Raw genomic sequence first — 24,788 nt, 5'->3', positions numbered from 1 at the left:
GACTACCTGCTCTCCTTTCAACAACTTCTTCAAATGAGCGCATGAACTCATGAAAACGCAATGGGTCTCCTTCGAAATAGGGGATTTCTCTGGGTGGAAGCGAAGACAGATTATGTTGTTTTACCAGCAAGGTAGCTATTTCATTTTGCTTATCAATAAGCTTAAGTATGTTCTGGCTACTCACATCATTTTGAACACTGGGTCCAACGCTCTGGTTAACCAATGATGGTACGTTAAGTGTTGCAGACTGTGAAACCTTTGTTTTAGATCCTGTTGACTGTTGCTGTTGTACTGACTGGGATTGAGAATGATTTGGAATCCTTAGTGTAGGCAAGGACGGTGTTGCTGCTTGCATACTAGTTGAAAGGGCACATGGTTCCACATCAGAATGGCGAGGGTTTGAAACAATATTGTTAACAGAAGCATGCGATTCTGTATCCACATCTTGATAAACCTTTACCCTGGCCATTGACTCTGCCAATTTCATTTCCAACTCCAATCTTTCCTTCCTTCTCCTCAACTGTTCCTCTTGCTCTTCCAAGGCGTGTTTCATCTGCAGCATTTGGTGAGAGGCCCTTAAGGCAGCCAGGACTGGCTCAGCCTTAAGACGAGTAGACAAAATGGAAGATCGACAGAATCGAGATCCATGAGATGACAACGACGTTTTAGTAGATCCTTTGCTACTTATATTTGAAACACTGTCCGTTGGTTGAACCTCATCTCCAAATTCCATTTCATTCTGTAGAATTACATCAGCAGGCTGAGAACCTTGTGTTGTGGACACAGCTTCAACAAAGGGTGCAATATCAGAGTCACAAATATTTTGAGAGGTTACATTTGATTCCACAGTCCTAGAATTTTGAGAATCCGAAGGTGCAGCACCAAGATTTTCATTCTCATTTCCTTGAGCAGAATGTGCATCCATTATTTCAGCATTTAAAACACTTTCATCACGCCTTTTCCCAGTTTCAGTTAACCAGTCTTCAACATCTTTCACAAAGCCATTGTAATGTTTGGAAACTGAATCAAACTATTCATTCTGTTTAGTTTGTTCCTCAGAAGGAAGCAAAGGTAATACATCTCTGTGTAACACACGTGCACCATCCATCAACAGTATTGTTTTCAACATGGAAGACACTTGAGACTCCTCATAATCGCATTTCATCAACTCTGGCCATGCCATGGCCTTTGCCGTGGGCTTATGCTCTCGTTTGCTGCTATCAGCAGCGTGCTCCATCTCCTCATGTTCATTCTTAAAACCAACAATCCGCTGAACTCAATCCCACAAAGCACAATCAGCGCACACAGCGCCAACAATGAATGAATGAACTTAGTAGGGCAGCACACGTGAGCTCGTAACATGCAAGAGCAAGTCACACTGCATTTCGATCCAATGCCTATTAAATATAGCGGCTATCACCGCACCTTCCTTAACAGAGATTCTGTCTTGCTCTTGACAAAGGCGGTCGCATCTGCTCTCCCTCCCTTATCTCTCCCCGCTTGCTTCTCTTGTCTGTCTTGTGAATACTATTCAGAGACTTTCCTCGTCTTGCTCTTGAAAATAAAAAAAAAAGGAATATGGATTTGATCAAGTGGTGTCACGAACTAACCGGAATGATCAGAAGACTTAGCACTTAGCGGTTAGCCCTTTGTAGCGTGGATGGTAAACCCAAACACGGAAGCACGCGAGTAGGCAGGATAGCCACGCGATTTAGTCTAAGGACTCTCACGAAAGGGGAGCAAGGGAAAAACACAAATTTAACCCGCGTCCTATAAACACACACTCGAATCAGAAAGTAGACTCAAGAAAAGTGAGTACTCACAAAATGGCAGACAGGCGATCTGAACCAGCATCGGGCGAACTCAATGACTGAGTGATGTGAAGCGCCATCTTGTCTCCTTTTATGCTTCCTGTTTTAGCGACCGTTCTACTTCCGGGTCCTAGTGCCGGTCGCAAAACGGGTGTGTGTGACAGTACCCCCCTGTCCAGGACCGACTCCCGACGGTCCTGGGGTGGAGGATACCCGGCGACGGTAGTCCCTGATAAGTTCTGGGTCGAGAATAAACCGGGCCGGAATCCAAGATCGCTCCTCTGGGCCGTAGCCTTCCCAGTCAACCAGGTATTGGGTGCCTCGGCCCCTAGGGCGCGAATCAAGGATCCGACGTACGGTGTAAGCAGGACCACCGTCAATGATTCGGGGAGGAGGAGCAGGGGGGGAGGGTGGAACCATGGAAGAAGTGGTGAAGGGTTTCAGCTGTGACATGTGAAAAACCGGATGGATTCGGAGCGCCGCAGGCAGCTGGAGCCGGTAGGTGACAGGGTTGATGCGGAGTGTGATGCGGTATGGGCCGATGAATCTGGGTGACAGTTTCTTTGATTCTGTGCGGAGATGCAAATTCTTTGTTGACAGCCATACCTTGTCACCTACATTATACATTCGTCCCGGTGGGTGCCGACGGCGATGTTGTGTGGCGTAGCGGTGGTTGGCCCTTTGGATGGCTTGATTGGCCTGTCTCCACAGCCGCCGACACCTGCGAACCAACTGTTGGGCCGACGGTACGTCAACCTCCGGTTCTTGATGTTCGAACATCGAAGGCTGGAAACCGTGGCATACCTCGAATGGACTGAGATTTGTGGCTGAAGAAACATGGAGGTTGTGAGATAGCTCAGCCCATAAGAGATAGCGGGCCCAGGAGCGCTGACGATCGGCAACAAAACATCTGAGATAGCGCTCCAGTTGTTGGTTGGTCCGCTCCGTCTGACCATTAGTCTGAGGGTGGTATCCAGATGACAGACTGCAGGTGGAATTGATCAGACGGCAGAAGGCCTTCCAGAACCGGGCAGTGAACTGGGGCCCCCTGTCCGAGACGATGTCTTTTGGGAACCCATGCAAACGGACTACGTGCTCTAGAATCAGCTCGGCAGTCTCTTTAGCTGACGGGAGTCCGGGGAGAGCCACCAGGTGCACAGCTTTGGAGAACCGATCCACGATGGTCATAATGGTCGTCTTTCCTTCTGAAGCCGGCAGGCCCGTGATGAAGTCGACGGCAATGTGCGTCCAGGGTCGGCGAGGAACCGGTAGTGGCTGGAGCTCACCAGGTGTCGGCTGGTTGGTGGTCTTGGCCCTGGCGCACACTGGGCACGCCTGAACGAACTCTTCGATGTCCTGGGTCATGGCGGGCCACCAGAAGGCGCGTTGGACGAACTGGAGGGTACGTCTGGTGCCGGGATGTCCAGAAATGGGTGATGAGTGGCCCCACTCCATGACGTCGCTCCTGACCGCTTGAGGCACGTAGAGTCGTCCAGGCGGCACACCTGCCGGTTCGGTCTCCGCTGCCTGTGCCTGGCGGACTCTGGTCTCTAGATCCCAGCGGAGAGGTGCGATGATTTTGGAGGAGGGGAGGACAGGCGCGGGTTCCGCCCGGGTGGCTGCCCCCTCATATTGTCGGGAGAGGGCATCGGCCTTGGTGTTCTTGGACCCCGGGCGATAGGACAGATGGAAGTTGTAATGTTCGAAAAACAGGGCCCACCGCGCCTGCCTCGGGTTGAGTTGCTTGATGTTCTGGATAGTGATCAGATTCTGGTGGTCGGTCCAGATGATGAACGGCTCGCTGGCGCCCTGGAGCCAGTGTCGCCATTCCTCCAATGCCCACTTTATGGACAACAGCTCGCGGTCCCCTACCCCGTATCGCTGTTGAGTGGGATCAAATTTTTTGGAGAAGAAGCCACAAGGGTGTAACTTCTGATCTGGACCTCGCTGGGAGAGAACAGCTCCGGCGCCCACATACGAAGCGTCCACCTCCACAACGAATTGTTTGTTGATGTCTGGATGGAGAAGGATTGGAGCGGTGGTGAAACGTCGACATAATTCATGGAAGGCGGAGATGGCGGTGGAGTTGAGGTGGAAGTGCTGAGATGATGGACGGGTCAGGGCAGTTAGGGGTGCTGCAACTGTACTGTAGTCCCTGATGAAGCGACGATAGAAATTCGCAAACCCGAGGAACCGTTGAAGCTGCTTGAGGGTCTTGGGTAGGGGCCAATGACGCACAGCTTCTAGTTTCTGCGGGTCCATGGCCACACCCTGGGGCGAGATGACAAAGCCCAGAAACGTGGTGGAGCGCTCGTGAAAAGCGCACTTCTCCAACTTACAATACAGTTGATGGACGAGCAATCTCTTAAGGACCGCCCTGACGTGTTGGGTATGTTCTTCAACTGTTCGTGAGTATATGAGGATGTCGTCCAGGTAGACGAATGCCCACCGCCCCAACATGTCTCGAAGGACATCATTTATGAAACTTTGAAAGGCGGCGGGAGCATTACAGAGTCCGAAGGGGATAACAAGACTTTCATAATGTCCAGTGGGAGTGATGAAGGCCGTCTTCCACTCATCACCCTCTCTGATACGCACCAAGTTGTAGGCGCTCCGAAGGTCCAACTTTGTGAAAATGGTGGCACCAGAGAGGGCGTCCAGGGCAGAGTTGGTAAGAGGCAGAGGATGTCGGTTTTTGATGGTAATGTGATTTAGCCCCCGATAATCGACACATGGGCGAAGTTCACCCCCGTTCTTCTTTACAAAGAAGAACCCCGCGGCGGCAGGCGAGGAGGAGGGCCTGATGGTACCTTGGCGAAGGGCATTCGACACGTACTCCTCCATCGCCCGTGTCTCGGTGGGTGTAAGAGAGTATAAATGGCCGCGGGGGGGGGGTCGAGCCCGGCTGAAGGTCAATCGCCAGGTCGTAGGGGCGATGAGGTGGAAGATGGGTGGCGCGTCTCTTGCAGAACACTTCAGCCAGGTCTCGATATGCTGGAGGGATGGCGTTGGTGTCGACGTCGGGGGCCTCGGACCCCCTAGAGCACGTCCCAGCCGATGCCGGTAGGCAAAGTTCGCTGCAGGCCGTTTTGTAGAATCCGGTTCTGAGTCCAGGATATGAGAGGGTCATGTTGTAACAGCCACGGATGTCCAAGGATGATGGGTGGTGATGAAACGGATGTTAGATGAAATTGAACCTGTTCGTGATGTTGCTGGATGATCAGGGTAATGGGTTCTGTCTGGGTGGTGATAGGGCTGGATGATAGGGGCCGGCCATCTACAGAAGTGATGCGAACGGGCTGGGATAACGCCTCAGTCTTTACCCCTAGTTCTTTGGCATAAGAAGAGTCAATGAAGTTACCTGCAGCACCGGAATCGATGAACGCGGTGCTCCTGACTCGTTTGTGGCCAAACTGGAGGCTTACTTGAACCGTGAGACGGGAGATATTGGTCGTGGTGGCGAAGAGTTGGAGGCGACCCGGTGAGCTCTTCCCCTCGCTCACCGGGTCTGGGCGTTTCCCGGCCGGAGAGGACAGATGGCTCTGTGGTGGGCTCCTGACCCGCAGTAGGCACAGAGTCCCTCCCTGAATCGCCGTTCCCGTTCTGCAGCGGTCAAGGAGGCGCGTCCTAACAGCATGGGTTCCCCGGCTCCGGTGTTAACCACGGCAGGAGGTGGAGAACCGACAGGTCCATGAGTGGTGGAGGTGACTGTGGTTGGGGTTCGTGGAGTGGAAAACGCGAAGGTGGATGTTGGCGGCAGGGTTCTCGGGGCTGGCTTCGGGCGAGATAGGAGGCGTTGGTCAATTCGGAGGGCGAGTTGAATCAAACCCTCCAGGGTGGCAGGAAGCTCCCGCCCGGCTAGCTCGTCTTTTATCCTAGACGCCAACCCCTCGTAATAGGTGGTCCGGAGCGCGGCGTCTCCCCAGGTGGCTTGTACGGCGAGAGTGCGGAAATCAGCCGTGTAGCGGCTCACGGACGAACTTCCCTGCCGCAGGTGGTACAGCTTGGTGTCGGTCTCCACCTCGCCCGCAGGGTGTTCAAATGTTAACTTCAGCTGACGGGTGAATTCATTGTAGGAATGGGCGGTATCCGAGTCAGCGCGAAGAACTGCCGTGGCCCACTCAGCTGCCTGCCCCGACAGCAACGAGACAAGGAGAGCAATGCGCAATCGATCGGTGGAGTATTTGGTGGCATTAAACTCGAACACCAGATCGAGAGCAGTTAGAAAAACACTGCATCTCCCATCCGTGCCATCCCACTTATCGGGTAGAGCAAGAAAGACATCAGGAGTAGGAGGGGGGGGGGGGGGGGGGCGGAGCTGCGGCCGCCGCGACGGGCGAACGGTTAGCCGCGCTAGCAACAGCCTCGCGAAGGGCCGCGTTCTCCTGCCGGAGCTCCGCCACCTCGCGGCGCAAGGCCGCGACGTCTTGGACGCTCCGGCGAAGAGTAGCGAGCTCTCCGTTTAGCTTGTTGATTAGCTCGGCGTGCCGATCAACCACGTCGCAAAGGTGCGCACAATCCGCTGGGTTTACCGCGGAGGACTCAGTCATTCTGTCACGAACTAACCGGAATGATCAGAAGACTTAGCACTTAGCGGTTAGCCCTTTGTAGCGTGGATGGTAAACCCAAACGCGGAAGCACGCGAGTAGGCAGGATAGCCACGCGATTTAGTCTAAGGACTCTCACGAAAGGGGAGCAAGGGAAAAACACAAATTTAACCCGCGTCCTATAAACACACACTCGAATCAGAAAGTAGACCCAAGAAAAGTGAGTACTCACAAAATGGCAGACAGGCGATCTGAACCAGCATCGGGCGAACTCAATGACTGAGTGATGTGAAGCGCCATCTTGTCTCCTTTTATGCTTCCTGTTTTAGCGACCGTTCTACTTCCGGGTCCTAGTGCCGGTTGCAAAACGGGTGTGTGTGACAAGTGGTCTCTGAATGCAATTGACACGATCTTCTCAACGAGAAATGTGGGTTCTGGGGAACCTACTTGTCCTGCTGAGACGTTTGCTGCTGGATACACGATGGACGGTTGGGAGAAGTGGCGCATTGTGTGCCTGGCCACACTGTCTCTGGAGGATGTTGAAGATATCTACCTATTCGGAACTCAGATAACTGGGATTCTGCTAATTGGATTAGGTGGGATACTTGGATATCGAAAAATCTTAAAAGCAGTCAGTCTCAACCCCAAGAGCTGTCAGTAATCAGACTGTGGTTCTGGACCGCAAATTGGATAACATCTTGGTGAGACTAGCAGCTATGCAACGTGATTTGGACAGACCTGGAGACCAGTGATAGACATTAAATATCTGTGAAATTGGCAGATATTGATCGAAACCTGGAAAATATGTTTTTCTTTTTCGGCTGCCCTTTTTCTTTCCAGCTACTGCATTTCAAGGCCGTGGCTGGAGACATAACTAACTCCCCGAAGACCAAGATAACGAGACGCTCTGGAATCCTACTCCCTCCCCCCTTCAAGGACACCTGGCGCAGACTATTACGGGATGTTACAGGCTTACAACTGACACGCACGCACTCACGCACTCACAGAACAGCTACAGATAGACACTCTCCCTTCCCCATATCCAACGCCTTTGTGTGCTTATTCCCTTCAGTGTGGGCAGGCGGAATCGGGACCAGCGCTCTTTAGCTGCAGGGACTGGAGCTGTTTGCCTACATTGGACATTTCCTATTCCCTGTACCCTCATCGTTGCAATGTTTATGTCTTCTGATTACATGTTTTTCTGTGCTTGTTGCTGAGGTATTTTTTGTACCCCTGATCGCACACTGCCCTTTTCGAAGGACAGTCTGGGAGGGGATTTTTTACCCTCGTTATCCTAATGTATCTTATTCCTTATTTTCTATGATGCCGTCGCGACTCTGTGGTCGCAAAAATAATTTCGCTGCATATTGTACTCTGTATGATTGTGCATGTGACAAATAAACTTGAACTTGAACAGCAATGCAGCTAGAATCCATTTAAACCGCAGACATACCTCATTCTGCCGCTCTGCGTGTCGTCGTGTGTCGGCTGCTCCACTTTACAGCTCAATGCGATGAACATACGTTGTGCCAGTAAAAACCGTTCCAAGTTGCATCCATAATCCAAATATCCGAAGCAAATTTCTGTTTACTATTATGTAGCGACAACCTATAGCCGCTGAGAGGCTAGATAGAAGGAATTCCTCTGTGATGCGTTCCCGTTTATTTGTATTCACCTTTTTATTAACAACACAGTGTAACATATACAAGAACAATACGGCTTACGACGGTCAACAGAAAGTGAGCGCTCCCACTACTCACCCCCTCTCTCACCTTTAGACAACAAACATCATTAAGATAAATATCCACCTGCGCCACCCATGTGACCGAACATCCCAGAAATACAAATCACAATTTAAAATAAAAGACAAACATTTTCAGCACTTACACTGCGTTCCGTAGAAGTTCGATTCCTACCTTGGGTCTGTGTGTGTGGAGTTTGCATGTTCTCCCCGTGCTTGGTGGGTTTCCTCCAGGTACTCTGGTTTCCTTCCACAGTCCGAAGACCGGCAGATTAGGATAACTGGCATTCCCCAATTTCCTGTAGTGTGTGTGTGTGTGTGTGTGTGTGTGTGTCCTGTGATGAAGTGTGAAACACTGGACAGAAGCACCAGAAGTAGAAAAATAAAAATCATTCCATATGACTCACATACGTGTAAAATTCTAACAGCTTTGGAGTTTTTTAAAAACATATTACTTTCTAAATATTCTATAAGAGGCAACAATTACTAAGTACCTTTATATGGTATACACTGAACTAGTGTTGTTGTTTTCTCCATTTTCCATTTATTTTTCAGTCTGAAAAGTGTTCGATTCTGACCACAATGTTATTTTACAAAGGAAAACATATTTTACACAGACCTTGTTTTGTTAGGAGACATATACAGGTATTTATTATCTATGGAAGGAGTCTCCAGTGTCATCCGTCTGTAACAAAGTTTCCAGCGTCTTTAGTCCTAAGAACAGGTGAGGTTAGAAGGTAAGAGATGGCATTAATAACTACAGTACTATAAGATAAGTAAGAACTGGAACTAAAATGTCTTACTATGATATTCCACAACATTAAATGTAACTTTAAACAGATTAAAAGTGTGATGTGTAATTTATTAATAAACATTGAAAGAAAATAGTTTGCAGATCCTGTTGTATCAGCAGCTGTTTAGTTCGAAGTAATTTCCTGAATCTCTTTTCTCTTTTTGTCTCATGCAGGGTCATGCTCAGGTCACAGAGTCTCTCCAGTCTGTTCCAGAATGCGGGCCGCGTCCTCTTTGTCCTCCTTTGTTACTCTTTCCCTTTGAAGTCGCTGCTGAGATTTTGTTACCCTGCTCGCACTTCCTGTTCCGCTGAGCTGTTTGTTGAGAGACCCCGAGAACTTCTCCCAAAGATGGCCCATGAGCGAATGAAGGTGACAGACTAGCCATTGTGGCGCGCGCCTCAATCTTTTGCCGCTCCTCACTCTGGTGGTAGGAAAAAGGAATAAACTTTTGTACTCAAGTACAAGTACTGTTACTTCAGTGAAATTTTACTGAAGTACAAGTAAAGTTACTGTTATGAAAATCTACTTAGGTAAAAGTAAAAAGTAGCTCATAAAACATTTACTCAGAGTAAAAGTTACCGAGTTACTCTCTTTAACAGCAGGTGGGATGGGGGATTCTAGTGTAGTTCAAAAAAGACAAGAGGATATAAATATTAAACTAGTTGTTTTTCAGCACAAAACCTTTATCGGCCTCTTTCAGCGTCACAAAATTATAATACAAGACATGAAGTAAAAGTAAAAAAAGGAGGGGCGTTCTTGCATGGCAATGGAGTAGAACGTGTTTGGCTCGTGCTCTTGCTGAACTCTTTTTTTTTTTTTATATAAATAAGCGCTTTATTTTACGAAAACACTACATAAAATTTGATAAGATTTTCACTTTGAAATAAGGGGAAAATTAACATGTGGCGGAAAAACTACACAAATATTAATACGACGCATCATCCAACACTAGGCCCAACGTCGCCTCGTCTTCATGCTCCACTGTCACCCGGTCACGAGCAACACCACCCCCTCCGGGCAGTCCGGAGAAAATGGATGCTAAGGCCTTAAAATCCAAGATTCTTCCCTTATTAACAGAAGACATCTCGGCAGTGATTAAGGCTGAACTAAAAAATGCGCTTGCTGATGATTTCAGCACCCTTAAAAACGAGCTACAATCCGTTAAAAGGGAAATTATAAATAATGCGGCGGCGTTTCACTCGGAAATAGAGCAGATGAAGATTTATCAGGGGGGTATTTTTTCTATCAGACTTATTCTGTTAGATGTCCATGTTAATTTTTACTCACTTTCAAGTTGCTTTTATGGATTTCATATATATAAAAACTTCCCCTTAAGATGACAGCTATCCAAACTTCCAAAGGACTGGATGGCTGTTCAGTTAATTTCGTGAGTTGGAATGTTAAGTCACTTAACCATCCAGTGAAACGTAAAAAGATATTTACACATTTAAAACAACCTGATGCGGACATCGCATTTCTTCAGGAGATTCATTTACATACAATGGATCATTTCGGGCTCAGAGTGTCATGGGGCGGAGCAGAACAAGGTGAATCCAGGCGCAGATGAGTGACAGCAACGTTAAACAAGAGCGCGGGCGGAATGCGGAAGCGGAGGTCAATACTGGGAGATCAGTCAGCGCAGCGTCTAAGCCAAATCGTGAAACGATTGCCAGAGTCAGAAGAGGAAGCGTTAAACCAGTAACTGGGAAATCAAGCAGGGAGATCAAAGAATGAGGCAAACAAAACCGAGACGAGAAACCGAAAGCAAATACGAGAAACAAAGTGGGCTTGGGAACGTGAAAGCAGGAAAAATAAACGCGAGAGAATCGAGGCAAAAATACACAAGATAATCCAGCGATTTAAGCAGCACACAGCGCGTGCTTAAATGCTGGAGTAATCAGACGGGGATTAGAGACTGGTTTGCAGACGGGGCGGAAACAGGGGCGTAGGAAAGGATACAGACAGACTAGGCTAAACATAAGCACATGGAGAAAGTGACAGCATGGGAAAAAAGAGCATGAGGCAGACGGGGCATAAATCATGACAGTACCCACAATCCCCCCCCCCCCCCCTAAGGTTTAATGGGCATGAGGCGAGACGGCGCAGCTGGGACACGTGGAATGTAGGATTAATTCTCCGCATAGTTGAGGGGAGCAAGAGTTTAACAGCCCAGGGGTTGACTATTTTGGTGATGGTGAATGGGCCGAGGTAACGAGGGGAAAGCTTGCAGCAGGTGGTCTTTGAGGGGATATCTCTGGCGGTGAGCATGACTCTTTGCCCCATACTGTACTTGGGAGCCTGAGAGCGGCCTGCGGTCGGCCTGTGTCTTGTATCTTCTGCCGACCCGTAACAGCATTCTCCTCGCTTGCAGCCAGGTCTTTCTGCAGCGCCTGACAAAAGCTTGGGCAGATGGGACACTGACCTCCTCCTTCTGAGACGGGAATAAGGGCGGTTGATAGCCGAGGCAGCACTGGAAGGGAGACAAACCAGTAGATGACGATACTTGGGAGTTGTGGGCGTATTCCACCCAAGGCAGAAACTTGCTCCAGCAGACGACATCTCGGTAGGCCATGCATCTTAAGGCTACTTTGAGGGACTGGTTCTTTCTTTCGATCTGCCTGTTGGACTCGGGGTGAAAGCCTGAGAACAGACTGGGGGTGGCCCCAATGAGTCTGCAAAATGCCTTCCAAAATTGTGATGTGAATTGGGGCCCCACGGTCGGAGACAATGTCATTGGAAAGACCGTGCAGCCTGAAAACGTGCGTTATCATGAGATCAGCGGTTTCCTTGGCGGATGGGAGCTTGGGTAGCGGAATGAAATGGGCAGCCTTAGAGAACTGATCCACCACGGTCATGATCCATGAGTGGCTGTCGGAGGAGGGTAACCCTGTGACAAAGTCCAGGACAATGTTAGACCATGGACGGGATGGAATTGGTAATGGTCTAAGGAGGCCTGCCGGCGCGGTGTTGGTGTGCTTGCATCTAGCACAGGTGTCACATGCTGCCACGAAGCTGGAAGTGTCTTCCTTGACCGTGGGCCACCAGAAACGTTGTTGGACTTGAGACAGAGTTCGAGTTAAGCCGGGATGACAGGAGAGCTTGGAGCTGTGTGCACATTCCAGAACTTGAGAACGTAGAGGGAGTGGAACAAGCTCAGCTGCTGTGAGCAAACATAACGGGGGAATGATGGTTTCGTTGGCAGTGGAGTCATGGGTAGGTGAAAACTGCCTGGAAAGTGCATCTGACTTGGAATTCTTGGACCCAGGATGATAGGAGAGGACAAAGTTGAATCTGGCAAAGAACAGTGACCACCGAGCCTGGCAAGAGTTTAGCCTCTTGGCGTTCTGCAGGTATTCAAGGTTCTTGTGGTCGGCCCAGACCAAAAATGGGGTCTTTGTCCCCTTTAAACAAGGGGGGTCTCCATTCTTCTAGGCAGTTCTCGATTGCCGATGCCATAATTCGCCTTAGCAGGAGTTAAGCGGTGAGAGAAGAAAGAGCAGGGGTGTAGCTTGTTGTCGTGTGCAGCTCTCTGGGAAAGGACACCTCCTACTCCCGTGCTGGAGGCGTCGACTTTCACAACAAACTGGTGACGGTCTGGAATAGTCAGGATTGGGGCAGACGTGAACCGTTTCTTGGGTTCCAAGAAGGCTTTTTCAGAGGTTATGTCCCAGCGGAAACGCGTCTTGGGAGAAGTCAGGGCTGTTAAGGGGGCAGCAATGGAACTGTAGCCTCGGATGAAGCAACGGTAAAAGTTGGCGAAACCCAAGACTCTCTGAAGTTCCTGTCTTGTGGTAGGCGTGGGCCAGTTCGTGACTGCATGGAGCTTGGCAGGCTCCATTTCAATGCCTGCGGGGCCAATGACAAACCCCAGGAAAGTGGTGGTTGTTGTGTGAAATTCACACTTCTCCGCTTTGACGAAGAGATTGTTCTCTAACAGTCTTTGTAGCACCTGTCGAACATGATGTTGGTGATGGAATCAGTCTGTCATCTTTAAGGTCAATTCCCTTTAAAATTAGCCCTAAAAAAGTTTTTGTATATTTTTCAGTGCCTTACATTATTGTTAACAAAATCTTTCTTCTCCAAATTAAATAATCAGATTTCAACCTTTATTTGGAACAAAAAAAAACTAGATTTAAAAGAAGTATACTGCAGAGACCTCGAGCAAAAGGAGGGATGGCACTTGCAAATTTTATGTATTATTACTGGGCAGCCAATATAAGAGCACTGATGTTCTGTCATGTTAAATAATGACGTTAATCCCCCTGTTTGAATTTGAATTGAATTCTAATAATTTCCCATCATGCTTTCCACTTTCTTTATTGGATTTAATATTTGAATGTAAATCAGTCCAAAAACAAACTATACCCAGGATTTATGAAATACTCAATATGTATGATTCAACACCCTTAGACTTACTCTAAGGGAAATAAATGAGAGACAGATTTAGATGAACCAATTTTAGAGGAAATCTGTCACAAAATAATACAGGGAATTTTCTCATCATCCAATTGCCTTATACATGCTGTAATACAATTTAAGATTGTGCATCGTCTACATTGGTCAAAAGTCAGACTTTCTAAGATTAAACCTGATATAGACACCACATGTGACAGATGCAGGCAGGCTGGAGAAAATTAGATATATAGTTAGAAGGTCTACTGGCACATTTTATAGTATTTGGCAGCCTTTCTTAACTTTTGCTGAGGTTATGAACGCAGATAATATTGTACCATAAAGGAAGGGTGTGTGAAGACTATTTTATATTATATAATTTTATTTTAATTTTTTATGGACATCTGATTGTTATGGCATCCTTGTGTTTGTCTGGTGTTGCGGGGGATGGGGGTGGGGGTTGGTTTTGTGTTCTCTTTTGTTGTGTTAAGTTGTGTTTTGAAAATAAATTAAAAAAAACTTTGATTAAAAAGTAAAGAAAAGGGAAAAAGAATAGAGCGTTTCTGGGGGGAACAGCACAGCTGAGGTCCTACTCCGTTCTCTCCTTCTCACACACATTGGGGAAGGGGCAGCAACTCTTGCCCTGTCATCCGGAGATCACGAGCTCGATTCCTGAGTGATGCTCCGGAGAATCTAGAGAGAGCTAATTGGCCAAGCTCCCTCAGAGGGGAGGTACTTAGTGGTCCTACATTAATCTCTACAGCCAATCAGGGGCGTCTGTGAGCTCACGCAGGCAGAAGGAGTGGATAGCGCTGTCCCCCGAGTGTGCTGTCTGAGTTCGAAAAGGCCTAGCGTCACCTGGTTCTTCAGCCCTCCCGACTGAGTGGTAGTGGTAGCCCTAATGTGGGAGCCCCCTAGTGACTGGGTGGAACTGGACACAACTAAATTAGGGAGAAAATCAGTGGGAAAAAAACTAATGACTTGGAGTAGAAGAGTCATTGAGGAAGAATTGCTTAATTCTGTTTCCTGTATATAACCTACAGGGGTTTTGCGGTAAATTGCGCATGCACGCCTAGTAGAAAATGAACGAATCATTCTCCAAGATACTCATTCTTCAGGGTCTCGTTAAAGATTTGTTTAAAAAGAACGAATCGTTCATGACGGACCCATCACTAACATACATACATACATAATGTGGTATAACAACATCGTAGTGGCCGTTACAGCGGCCAGGGGTTTGATCTTAAGAATTTGATGGCATTTCGCTTTCAGATGCATCTGCATCTGTTTTTTCTGTCTCCATTATTCTTGTGAATTTAGCGGGTTTGTTCTTCCCGGCCATCAATCAATCAATTACAGATTTTAAAAACTACTTTAAAAAGTAGAAGTACACAAAAAAACTACTCAATTACAGTAATGCGGGTAGATATAATTCTTTACTTTACACCTCTGGTGTGCAGATGTGCGAAGGGCCGGGGCCACAGGAATGGGCATGGCTGGGATTGATCGTTGTTCATTAATCTCTGGAGGCATAAGGAGCAGAGTCGCGTGGCGGACGCTAAACTGCAAGGAGTGGCAAGTGAGGGGGGATGTCAGGTGCCCCAGGGACTTCAAAGGCGCGAATGGAATACACCCTGTTGATCACTGCATTAAACACAGCCGCGAGAGGACTGCACGAGCTCCCGCGGCACTTTCACTCTCACACAGAGAGTGTTAAAGAATAAGCAATATAAAAATATACATGTTGTATATGAAATACATATATACATATATGTATTATTCATATTTTGTTTCTCCCTATACAACATGCTTTTTATATTGCTTATTTTTATAATAGTAATAAAAGTAATTTGTAAACCAGTAAAAGTATAATTTGTGTTCTAATATAATATTTGAAAGAGATAATGTAGAGGGGGCAACTTGTGGCAGGGGGGCATTTTAGAGCTTTTTTTTTAGAGATTCATTCCGGTGCAGCATTCTGGGAGAGACACCAGAGACTGGTGGAAGTAAAAATCCCAGGAGCTCAGCAATTTCTGAAATCCTCAAAACAGACCATCTGGCATCAACAATCCAGTAAGTGTTAGAGTCACAGCCCTCAGACATTTCTCCATTCTGATGCTGGATGTGAACATGAACATGTGTAGTAGAACTGGATTATAAAATCCTTTTTAGAATAAAAAAATAAGTCTAACTGAAGTGTCACCACAGTACACTTCATAACACAGTACAATTAACTGATAATGAAATTTATTGCTATTTCTATAGTTTTCATCACAGCTCTATTAAAAGTTACTGAATTAAACCTGAAAAAATTTTGTTGTTCTTGTTTTGTTCTGATTGTTTGTTTGTTCTTATTGCTTGTTTGTTCATAATGTATACGCATACAACTGTGTATTTTTGAACAAAGGTGCAAAACCCTTCTTTAATGCTTTATTTCATGAAAATAGCAAGAATACAGAATAGGACAGACACCACTTCAGGAATTTAATAAACAAACCGAACATTTTAATGATTAAACAAGTCAATGAGTGTGATTGTTAGAGTGATATGTAGATTAAAACAATAAGATCAAAGGCATCTTTTCTAAACCTGGTACATTAATCAGCTCCTGTATCTAAGCACCAGCAACACAGGCAGCATTTCCAGGTCATGCCAAGTGTCTTCTGCCACTACCAACATGGGCATGCAAAGCGCACCTTGTAGTCCAGGCACATTTGGCGATTTGGCTGGTCACCATTATTGCAGGCGAAACCATTTACTGTGTCAAAGCTGAGAGACAGAGAGAGAGAGAGAGAGAGAGAGAGAATGTAAAACATTCTTCATTAGCATTCTTACATGTTAAAATTGATTTGTATCAGAACCTAATCCACACCACCAGAGTCATATAGTTAGGTATTCGGGGAAACCAGGGTGACTACGGTAATCCTGACATGGACAGAATGTCTGATTGACTAAATATCAGAACAGCGCCAAACTCCTGCACGTCACTGACCGCCAAACCGGCTTCAAGCTAAATGCTGTTGTGCAAACACAAGGTAGAAAACTTCAGATTTAATCGTGACTTGATTGAACTACACCTTAGGAAACCTAAAGGACAAGTTGCTGTCTCACTTTAGTGCACATAAACAATTTTGTCAGAAATGTAAGAGCTTTACTGATTCAAAATGAAAATCTGTCCTAGCATTCAGTGTACGGAGACACTGGGGGTCTGACTGGTCTGTTTATTCACCAAGTATTTTAGTAGCTAAACAAACAGGTAAATAGGTTATATAGTATAGTATATAGTCCTGCTATTTAGCTATATTGGTGGTTAATAAATTATAAATATGCTCAGTGCTCCATAAATGGTTAAACATTTACTTTTATTTCATGACTTCATGGTAAGTATTATGAAGGACGTGTTGTATTGCTGGATGTTCCTGGTTCTCCTCATTGATGGACGCCTGGATCACCACCGCATTGTTAATACAGTACACTGTTTAGTCACACTGTTCTATCTCTCTCTCTCTCTCTCAGAGTGGCACACACACACACACACACACACACACACACACACACACACACAGTAACGACAGACTTACATTCTAAACACTTGTCCAGTAGTTGTAGCATTACGACCATTGAGTGCCTGAACCTGCATGGATGTAGGGCAACTGCAGATCTTTCCCGGGTTCTCCGCTCTCAGCTCATTAAGAGTTTCATAATCTCCATTCCCACTGGGGTCGTCACGGTCGAACCACTGAGTGTAACACACTAAAATACAGGAAGACAGTCATTGTGCAAAGACAAGAGCTGTAAGTTTAAAGTATAAAAGCTATTTTATCCCACATCACTGCTGAATTCTGGATTGTGATTGGTCAGAATGTGATATTAAAGGAATAAAACACTTTGTGATATGCCATTATGAGAAAAACTCAGTACCTCTATTTCATCACATTTTCCTGTTATAGACTAATAACCTGATTAAAGTGATTTATTCCTTGCGGATGATGAATGTTTAGAGTTGAAAGTGTTGGGAAAAGTTCAGACTTACCCTGGCAACAAGAAGCACTTGCAACTTTCGTGATGCCAGCTCCTGTACAGCAGCAAATAAAAGCATTGGATTTATAACATTAATACATGAACTAGTCGATTATATCATGGAAACTTTCTATCAGTGATGAAGAAAAATTTTGTTTTTTAGAACTTACCAGCAATCAAAAGGACACAAAAGATCTAGTGGGGAAAAAAGCTAGAGTTCAAATTTAAAGCGTTATAATGAGCAGCTACTGTACACACTCTTTAAGGTTCTTTGATTAACCCTAATAAAGAGAGATCAGAAAGTGGTTTTGATAGGCAACAACATGATATATAATGTATAAAAGTATAAATGTGTGTTTTTTGAGTTTGTCCTAAATGGCCAGCCCATAGGTGAATCTCCCTGCATTACATGAGGAAGAAACCTCCAGAGGACTCAGAAGGGAGCCCGTGCTCGAGGGTGATGAGGATTAACAGCACTGTGTCTCAAGCACACTCCAGTCTCTGTCTGATCACTGGAGCCAAAACAGGACCTTTTGAATACCAGATGTTCAGTCAACGTTCCTCACTACCTCTTCATTTTCCAGAAGATACTTATAATAACCCATGGGAACATGTTTTTCCTAATACAGGAAGTTAAAGATTCAGTTGTTATTATTGAGAATTTATATAGAATTGAGCTGCAAAGTGACTAAAACAGCTGGCAAGCCCTAAAACAGATAAAGACCCCTCAGAAGTACATGTATATAGTTATCTTCACTCATTGGACTCTTCCAGCTACAGCCTTAAAATCAGCCTTCATTTGTTAACCTGAAGGATATAGTTAGCTTTAAACAGAGACAAACAATAGCAGGAAATACATATTCCTAGATAGTTGAGACATCAGGCAATGATTCATGTATCATCTGAAAATGTTATTAATTAATGATTTAATTTAGAACCAGAATCTGAATTGACTTAATAATGACACAGTTGCAGACTCATTATAGGGTCATTAACATACAACAAGAGTTGATCAGCATATAAAGATGTTCCTCATCTTATAATACAGTCAAACAAGGAGGTAGATTTAAGAGCACTAGGAAGACGCTCCAAACCAACTGCAAAGAGTAAAGTGGACATTGCACGACCCTGGCGAGGGCTACAGGTTAATAAATAACAAATATAACACAATAAACCTATCATCAGTGTCTCACTAAAACTATAATAAAAAATGAAACTCACCAACTCCTTCATGCTGCCTGTAGATTTCACTCCAAAGCTGATGAGACAATAAAACACACAGAAATAGGAGAGAACGTTCTGTAGTAATCGTTATTTCAAAGGCTACATGTTCTTACCAGTGCTTCAAATTTTCCTCAGTGTAGTCGTCTGAACAGCGGCGAGCTCCGTGACGCTTTAAAGCCGAAACAAGCACAGCTTATATACTCTAAACTGCTCAAAATATTTTTTAATTATGCATATTATTAAGGAAACACAAAAAGCCTTTTATTGAATCTTTGGACATGTATATAAGGGTGTGACAGTCAATTATTATAATTATACATAAACAGAAATTGAATCTGTTTTACCTACACACCCTGACAAACTTTTCTCTATTAAATACTCATCTAGTTTCATGGTTGAGGTTTCAAACGTATGTGATCAACACTGTACACTGATATGTGTGTTGTGGGCTTCAGGTAATCTATAGCTACATGCAATTTCCCTTTGAGATGAATAAAGTAATCTCTCTATAAAACCTGTGCTAGATGCAAACATACGGTTTATTATAAATTACACCTTAACACAAAAAGATGGTTCTGTTATTCCTGATCTCCGGTTATTGCATGGAGGAAGTTCTTTTCAGGTCACCAACACTTCCAGTAAGCTTCTCACACACCCTAATGGTCAATAATTCCACAAGTTCACATTTCAAGTTTGTTTGGCATGTGAACAAAACATCAGTAACTGTTGTACTGTACATTTAAACGATGGTGTGAGGCTTAGCTACTCTAAAAAAAAAAAAAAAAACTATCTGATTGCAGACTTGAAATCTGAGGCTGAGAAATGCACTCTTTAACCATTTGATTCTAAAAGATGCAATTACAGATTCAAGTTCCACGGTTCTTAGACCCCCATTTTCATAATCCTTGACTAATTGAGATTCACGTAAATAATGAGTTTTGTTTTTTCATATGAATTCAAACATTATGGAGTTAAATTATTTTATTGTTTTTGATGGAGTATAAAGGGAATGACATGGATAAATAAGCTTATAAATAAACCTTTTAAAAATGTCTGTTTTAGACAATAAGATTCGACCAAATAAGGATAAATCATGTGTAAGCCAATAATTAAAAGATTTCTGAACAGTTTTTATTTCAGGAGTAATATTTAAACTCAATGTCATGTGGATTCTTTAAAATAACTTAATTTAATAATTAATTAAGTATTTTAAATTTACTAATTTAAAAAGACCCAGGTACTTTATTTCATTTTCATTGGAATTTCATCTATGTTGGTGTCATAAACTAAGCGGAGATGAAGCAGAAGACTTAGCAGTTAGCCCATGTAGCATGGACGGTAAACCCAAATGCGGAAATAGCGTTAGTCGGCATAATAACCACGCGTATTATTATTAGAACACTCTCCCTGAGCAAGGGCAAGAGTTTACACAAATAAACCCGCGTTCTAACAGAACAGACTCGACAGGAAGAGAAACCCAAAATAGGTGAGTACTCACAAGTAGGAAGCGTGACGTCGGAACCAGCATGGGCGAACTCAATGACTGAGCGATGTGATGCGCCATTTTGTCTCCTTTTATGCTTCCTGTGTCGCGATTGTACTACTTTCGGGTCCTAGTGCCGGTCGCGGAGCGAGTGCGCATGACAGTACCCCCCTGGCCAGGACCGGCTCCTGACGGGAATGAACCGGACCGAAATCCAAGACCGCTCCTTGGGGCCGTAGCCCTCCAAAACAACCAAGTACTGGGTATATTGAGGATCTGGCACACGGTATAGGCGGGACCACCGTCAGTGATCCAGGGAGGAGGAGCTGGGGGCGGGTGGGTAGAATCATAGGAGAGGTGGTGAAGCGTTTCAGTTGACATATGTGAAATACCGGGTGGATCCGGAGCGCCGCAGACAGCTGGAGCCGGTAGATTACTGAATTTATCCGGAGGGTGATGCGGTAAGGGCCGATGAACCTTGTGATAGTTTCCGTGACTTGGTGTGAGGGTGAAGATTTCTTGTGGAGAGCCATACCTTGTCACCTACATGGTACAATCGTCCAGGAGGGTGTTGACAGCAATATTGGGTGGTGTAGCAGGCGTTGGCTTGTTGAATGCCCTGATTTGCTTGATATCACAACCGCCAACACCTGCGGACCAACTGTTGGGCTGACGGTACATCAACCTCCGGTTCTTGATGGTTGAACAACGAAGGTTGAAAACTGTAGCATACCTCAAATGGGCTTAGCTTCATGGCAGATGAGACGTGGAGGTTATGTGAAAGTTCTCCCCAGGAGGGCTGACGATCAGTTATAAAACATCTCAGAGAGCACTCCAGTTGTTGGTTGACCCGCTCTGTCTGACCGTTAGTCTGGGGGTGATATCCAGATGAGAGACTGCAGGTGGAGTCGATCAGATGGGAGAAGGCCTTCCAGAGCCTGGCAGTGAACTGGGGCCCTCTGTCTGAGACGATGTCCTTTGGGAACCCTTGCAGACAGACTTTGTGCTCTAATATCAGCTCGGCTGTATTTTTTGCTGATGGAAGTCCGGCGAGGGCCACCAGGTGCACAGCCCTAGAGAACCGATCGATGATGGTCATGATGGTGTCTTTTCCCTCGAAGACCGGCAGGCCCGTGATAAAGTCGACGGTAATGTGCGTCCAGGGCCGACGAGGAACCGGGAGAGGTTGAAGTTTTCCTGATGTTGGTTAATTTGTCTCTTTCGCCCTGGTGCACACTGGGCATGCCTGGACGAACTCATTGACGTTCTTCTCGATGGATGGCCATCAGAAGTCGCATTGGAAAAACTGGAGGGTGCGTCGCGTGCCCGGATGTCCCGAAATGGGAGAGGAGTGACCCCACTGGAGAACTTACGATCTCATGGTAGTATTAGCACAAATATGCACATTCTTGCAGGAAAACAACATCCTTGAAGAATTTCAGTCAGGTTTCAGGCCCCATCATAGTACAAAAACTGCATTAGCTTCAGACCAAGGCTGCATCTCAATACTAGTCTTGCTTGATCTTGGTGCTGCATTCGACACTATAGATCATAATATTCTCATAGATCGCTTACAAAATCACATAGGTATTCAGGGACAGGCATTAAAATGGTTTAGATCATACCTGTCTGATCGATACCATTTTGTAGATCTAAATGGAGAACTGTCTGGTGTAATGCCAATGAAATATGGGGTCGCACTAGGGTCAGTTTTAGGACCTCTCCTCTTCTCAATATACATGCTTCCCTTGGGTAACATCATTAGAAGACATGGGATTAGTTTCCATTGTTATGCTGATGATACCCAATTATATATCTCAACAAAACCAGACGAAATACCTAAGTTGTCTAGATTAACCGAGTGTGTCCAGGACATAAAAAATTGGATGACCAATAACTTTCTTTTACTAAACTCAGACAAGACAGAGATATTACTCATCTGCCCAAAAACCAGCACACAACAGCTTTCACAATTCAGCCTGCGTTTAGAAGGATGTACTGTTACTACCAGCTCAACAGTAAAAGACCTGGGCGTGATATTAGACAGTAACTTGTCCTTTAAAAAATCATATTTTCAATATCACAAAAACAGCCTTTTTCCATCTTAGAAATATTGCCAAACTTAGGAGCATCTTATCCGTATCTGATGCAAAAAAGCTAGTTCATGCATTCATTATTGTAATGCATTACAAGGTGGTTGTCCTGCATCCTCAATAAACAAGCTTCAGTTAGTCCAAAATGCAGCCGCCAGGGTTCTCACTAGATCCAGAAAATATGATCATATAACCCCAATATTATCATCCCTGCACTGGCTACCTGTTCAGTTTAGAATTAATTACAAAATAGTATTACTTACGTACAAGGCTTTAAATGGTTTAGCTCCCACATACCTAACCAGTCTGCTGATACGCTATAATCCACCATCTCCTTAAGATCACAAAACTCTGGACTTCTTGTAATTCCCAGAATTTCAAAATCTACAAAGGGGGGTAGGGCTTTTTTATATTTAGCTTCAAAGCTTTGGAATAGCCTTCCAGACAGACACAGTTTCCCAGTTTAAAAGTAGACTCAAGACGCATCTCTTTAATCTGGCATACGCGTAACTCATCCCATAACTTCCTACTTCAATACATCTATCCTGAATGGCAACTACGCTAATTCTCTCCATCTGTTCTGTACTTTTCTACCCATCCCGAGGCATCTGGAGATTGTACCAGCTTCAGTAGACAAAGGCCAACCCTGTGAGGATCCTGAGGCATCCAGAGAAGGACCAGCTCCAGCTGGATTCTGCTTTATGATGGTTGGAGTTACACATCCCGCTCCTGTGCTCCCAGTGATCCAGACCCCATCTGCCCTCTGCACCTACTGACTCCCTTTGCTGAACTGGACTTCATGTTAATTTAAAGAATTTCTGTTATATTGTACTTGCAATATATTGTCAGCTGCATAACACACATGACGTTATATTATCTCTATCTGTTAATAGAAAATGAGGATGGGTGATAACCCTTGGCTTGCTCATCAGAGACATTTCTCTGACATTTCATTCATTCATCTCATTTTTATCTAAACGCATTTTTTTCACACATACACAATTTATTATTATTATTATTTATAATTTTTTATTATTACTTTTTATTATTATTTTTTAATGGACTTCTTTCATTTTTGTGAAGCTGCTTTGAGACAATGACCATTGTTAAAAGCGCTATATAAATAAAATTGAATTGAATTGAATTGAATTGAATGGTGCTGGGCACGTAGCGTCGTCCAGGCGGCACACCTGCCGGTTTCGGCCTCTGTGGTCTGCGCCTGGCAGACCCTTGTTTCCAGGTCTAACTGCAGTGGTGCGATGATCTTTGAAAGCGTAAGGACAGGCGTGGGGTCCGCCCGGGGCATCTACCTCATGTTGAGAGAGGGCGTCAGCTTTGGTGTTTTTGGACTCCGGGCGGGAAAGGTGGAAATTATAATGTTCAAAAAACAACGCCCACTGCGCCTGCCTCGGGAGACTTTGACTATCTTTACACAACGACTCAAGACGCATCTGTTTCTCCAGTACTTGGACTAACCCCTCCCCCGAAAAAAAACAACAACAACAAAAAACTCTTCCCAGTTGTGTTGGACTAATGGCAATTAGTTATTAACCTAGTTAACCCAGTGTAAGTATGTATCCAATGATGTAAACATTAAAGCACTTTTTGTAAGTCGCTCTGGATAAGAACGTCTGCCAAATGCCTAAATGTAAATGTTTAGTTGTCTTAGGTTCCGGATGGTGATGAGGTTTTGATGGTCCAGATAATGAATGGCTCCCTGGCGCCCTGGAGCCAGTGACGCCATTCCTCCAAAGCCCACTTTATGGCCAGCAACTCACGGTCCCCTACTCCGTATCGCTGCTGAGTATTGTCGAATTTTTGGAAAAAACTACATGGATGTAGTTTTTGATCTGGACCACGCTGGGAGAGAACAGCCCCAGTGCCCACATCTGAAGCATCCACCTCCACAACGAATGTTTTGCTAGCGTCAGGATGGAGGAAGCGATTGTGAAACAGTGGCAGAGTTTCTTGAATGCGGAGATAGCGGTGGAGTTGAGGTTAAAAGGGAAAGATGATGGACAAGTCAGTGCGGTTAAGGGCACGGCAACTGTACTGTTGTCCCGGATAAAGCGACGATAGAAATTTGCAAACCCGTGAAACCGTTGAAGTTGCTTAAGGGTCTTTGCACAGTCCAAATGGAATTACTAGGGTCTCATAGTGTCCGGTAGGGGTAATAAAGGCCGTCTTCCACTCATCGCTCTCTCTGATGCGCACCAAGTTGTAGGCGCTCCGAAGGTCCAACTCCCGTTCTGCAGCGGTCACGGCGGGACGTGGAGATCCGATGGGTCCGGTGACTGTGGGGGTGAAGGTAGATCGTGCGTCAGGAACCGGGGCGTGGGAGAAGTAAGTGGAGAAGCTGGGCGTGGTGTAGGATAGCGATGGTGTGGTGAGCGGCAGGGTCCGAGGGGCTGGCTTCGGGCGAGAAAGCAGGCGTTGGTCTATCCGGAAGGGCCAATTGGATGAAACCTTCCAGCCGAAAAGAGACGAAATTGCCCGCGACAGCGACGTCTTGGACGCTGCTGCGAAGACCTGTGATCTCACCGTTCAGCTGCTTGATCAACTCGGTGTGCCTGTTCACCACATCGCAGAGATGAGCGGAATCCGCTGGATTCACTGCAGATATAGGCTCAGTCATTCTGTCATGAAATAACCGGAGATGAAGCAGAAGACTTAGCAGTTAATT

The 24,788-nt window shown here is 45.5% G+C and overlaps 1 protein-coding gene across 1 annotated transcript; it reads right to left on the bottom strand.

Moving 5' to 3' along the window:
* Positions 1 to 15,687: 15,687 nt before the first annotated feature.
* On the bottom strand, positions 15,688 to 18,558 carry LOC128516956 (cartilage intermediate layer protein 1-like). The gene is made up of 5 exons (XM_053490655.1): positions 18,527 to 18,558; positions 17,476 to 17,500; positions 17,319 to 17,360; positions 16,867 to 17,038; positions 15,688 to 16,054 (listed from the first exon to the last, which is right to left on the bottom strand). The coding sequence occupies exons 1-5, from the start codon at positions 18,536 to 18,538 to the stop codon at positions 15,955 to 15,957; spliced, it is 351 nt and encodes a 116-aa protein (XP_053346630.1). The 5' UTR covers positions 18,539 to 18,558; the 3' UTR covers positions 15,688 to 15,954.
* Positions 18,559 to 24,788: the final 6,230 nt, after the last annotated feature.

The sequence above is a fragment of the Clarias gariepinus genome, unplaced genomic scaffold (assembly GCF_024256425.1).
Source record: "Clarias gariepinus isolate MV-2021 ecotype Netherlands unplaced genomic scaffold, CGAR_prim_01v2 scaffold_30, whole genome shotgun sequence".
In the NCBI taxonomy this organism is placed as follows: domain Eukaryota; kingdom Metazoa; phylum Chordata; class Actinopteri; order Siluriformes; family Clariidae; genus Clarias; species Clarias gariepinus.
The sequence above is the reverse complement of the archived record's forward strand: the minus strand, read 5'-3'. Positions and strand labels throughout refer to the sequence as shown.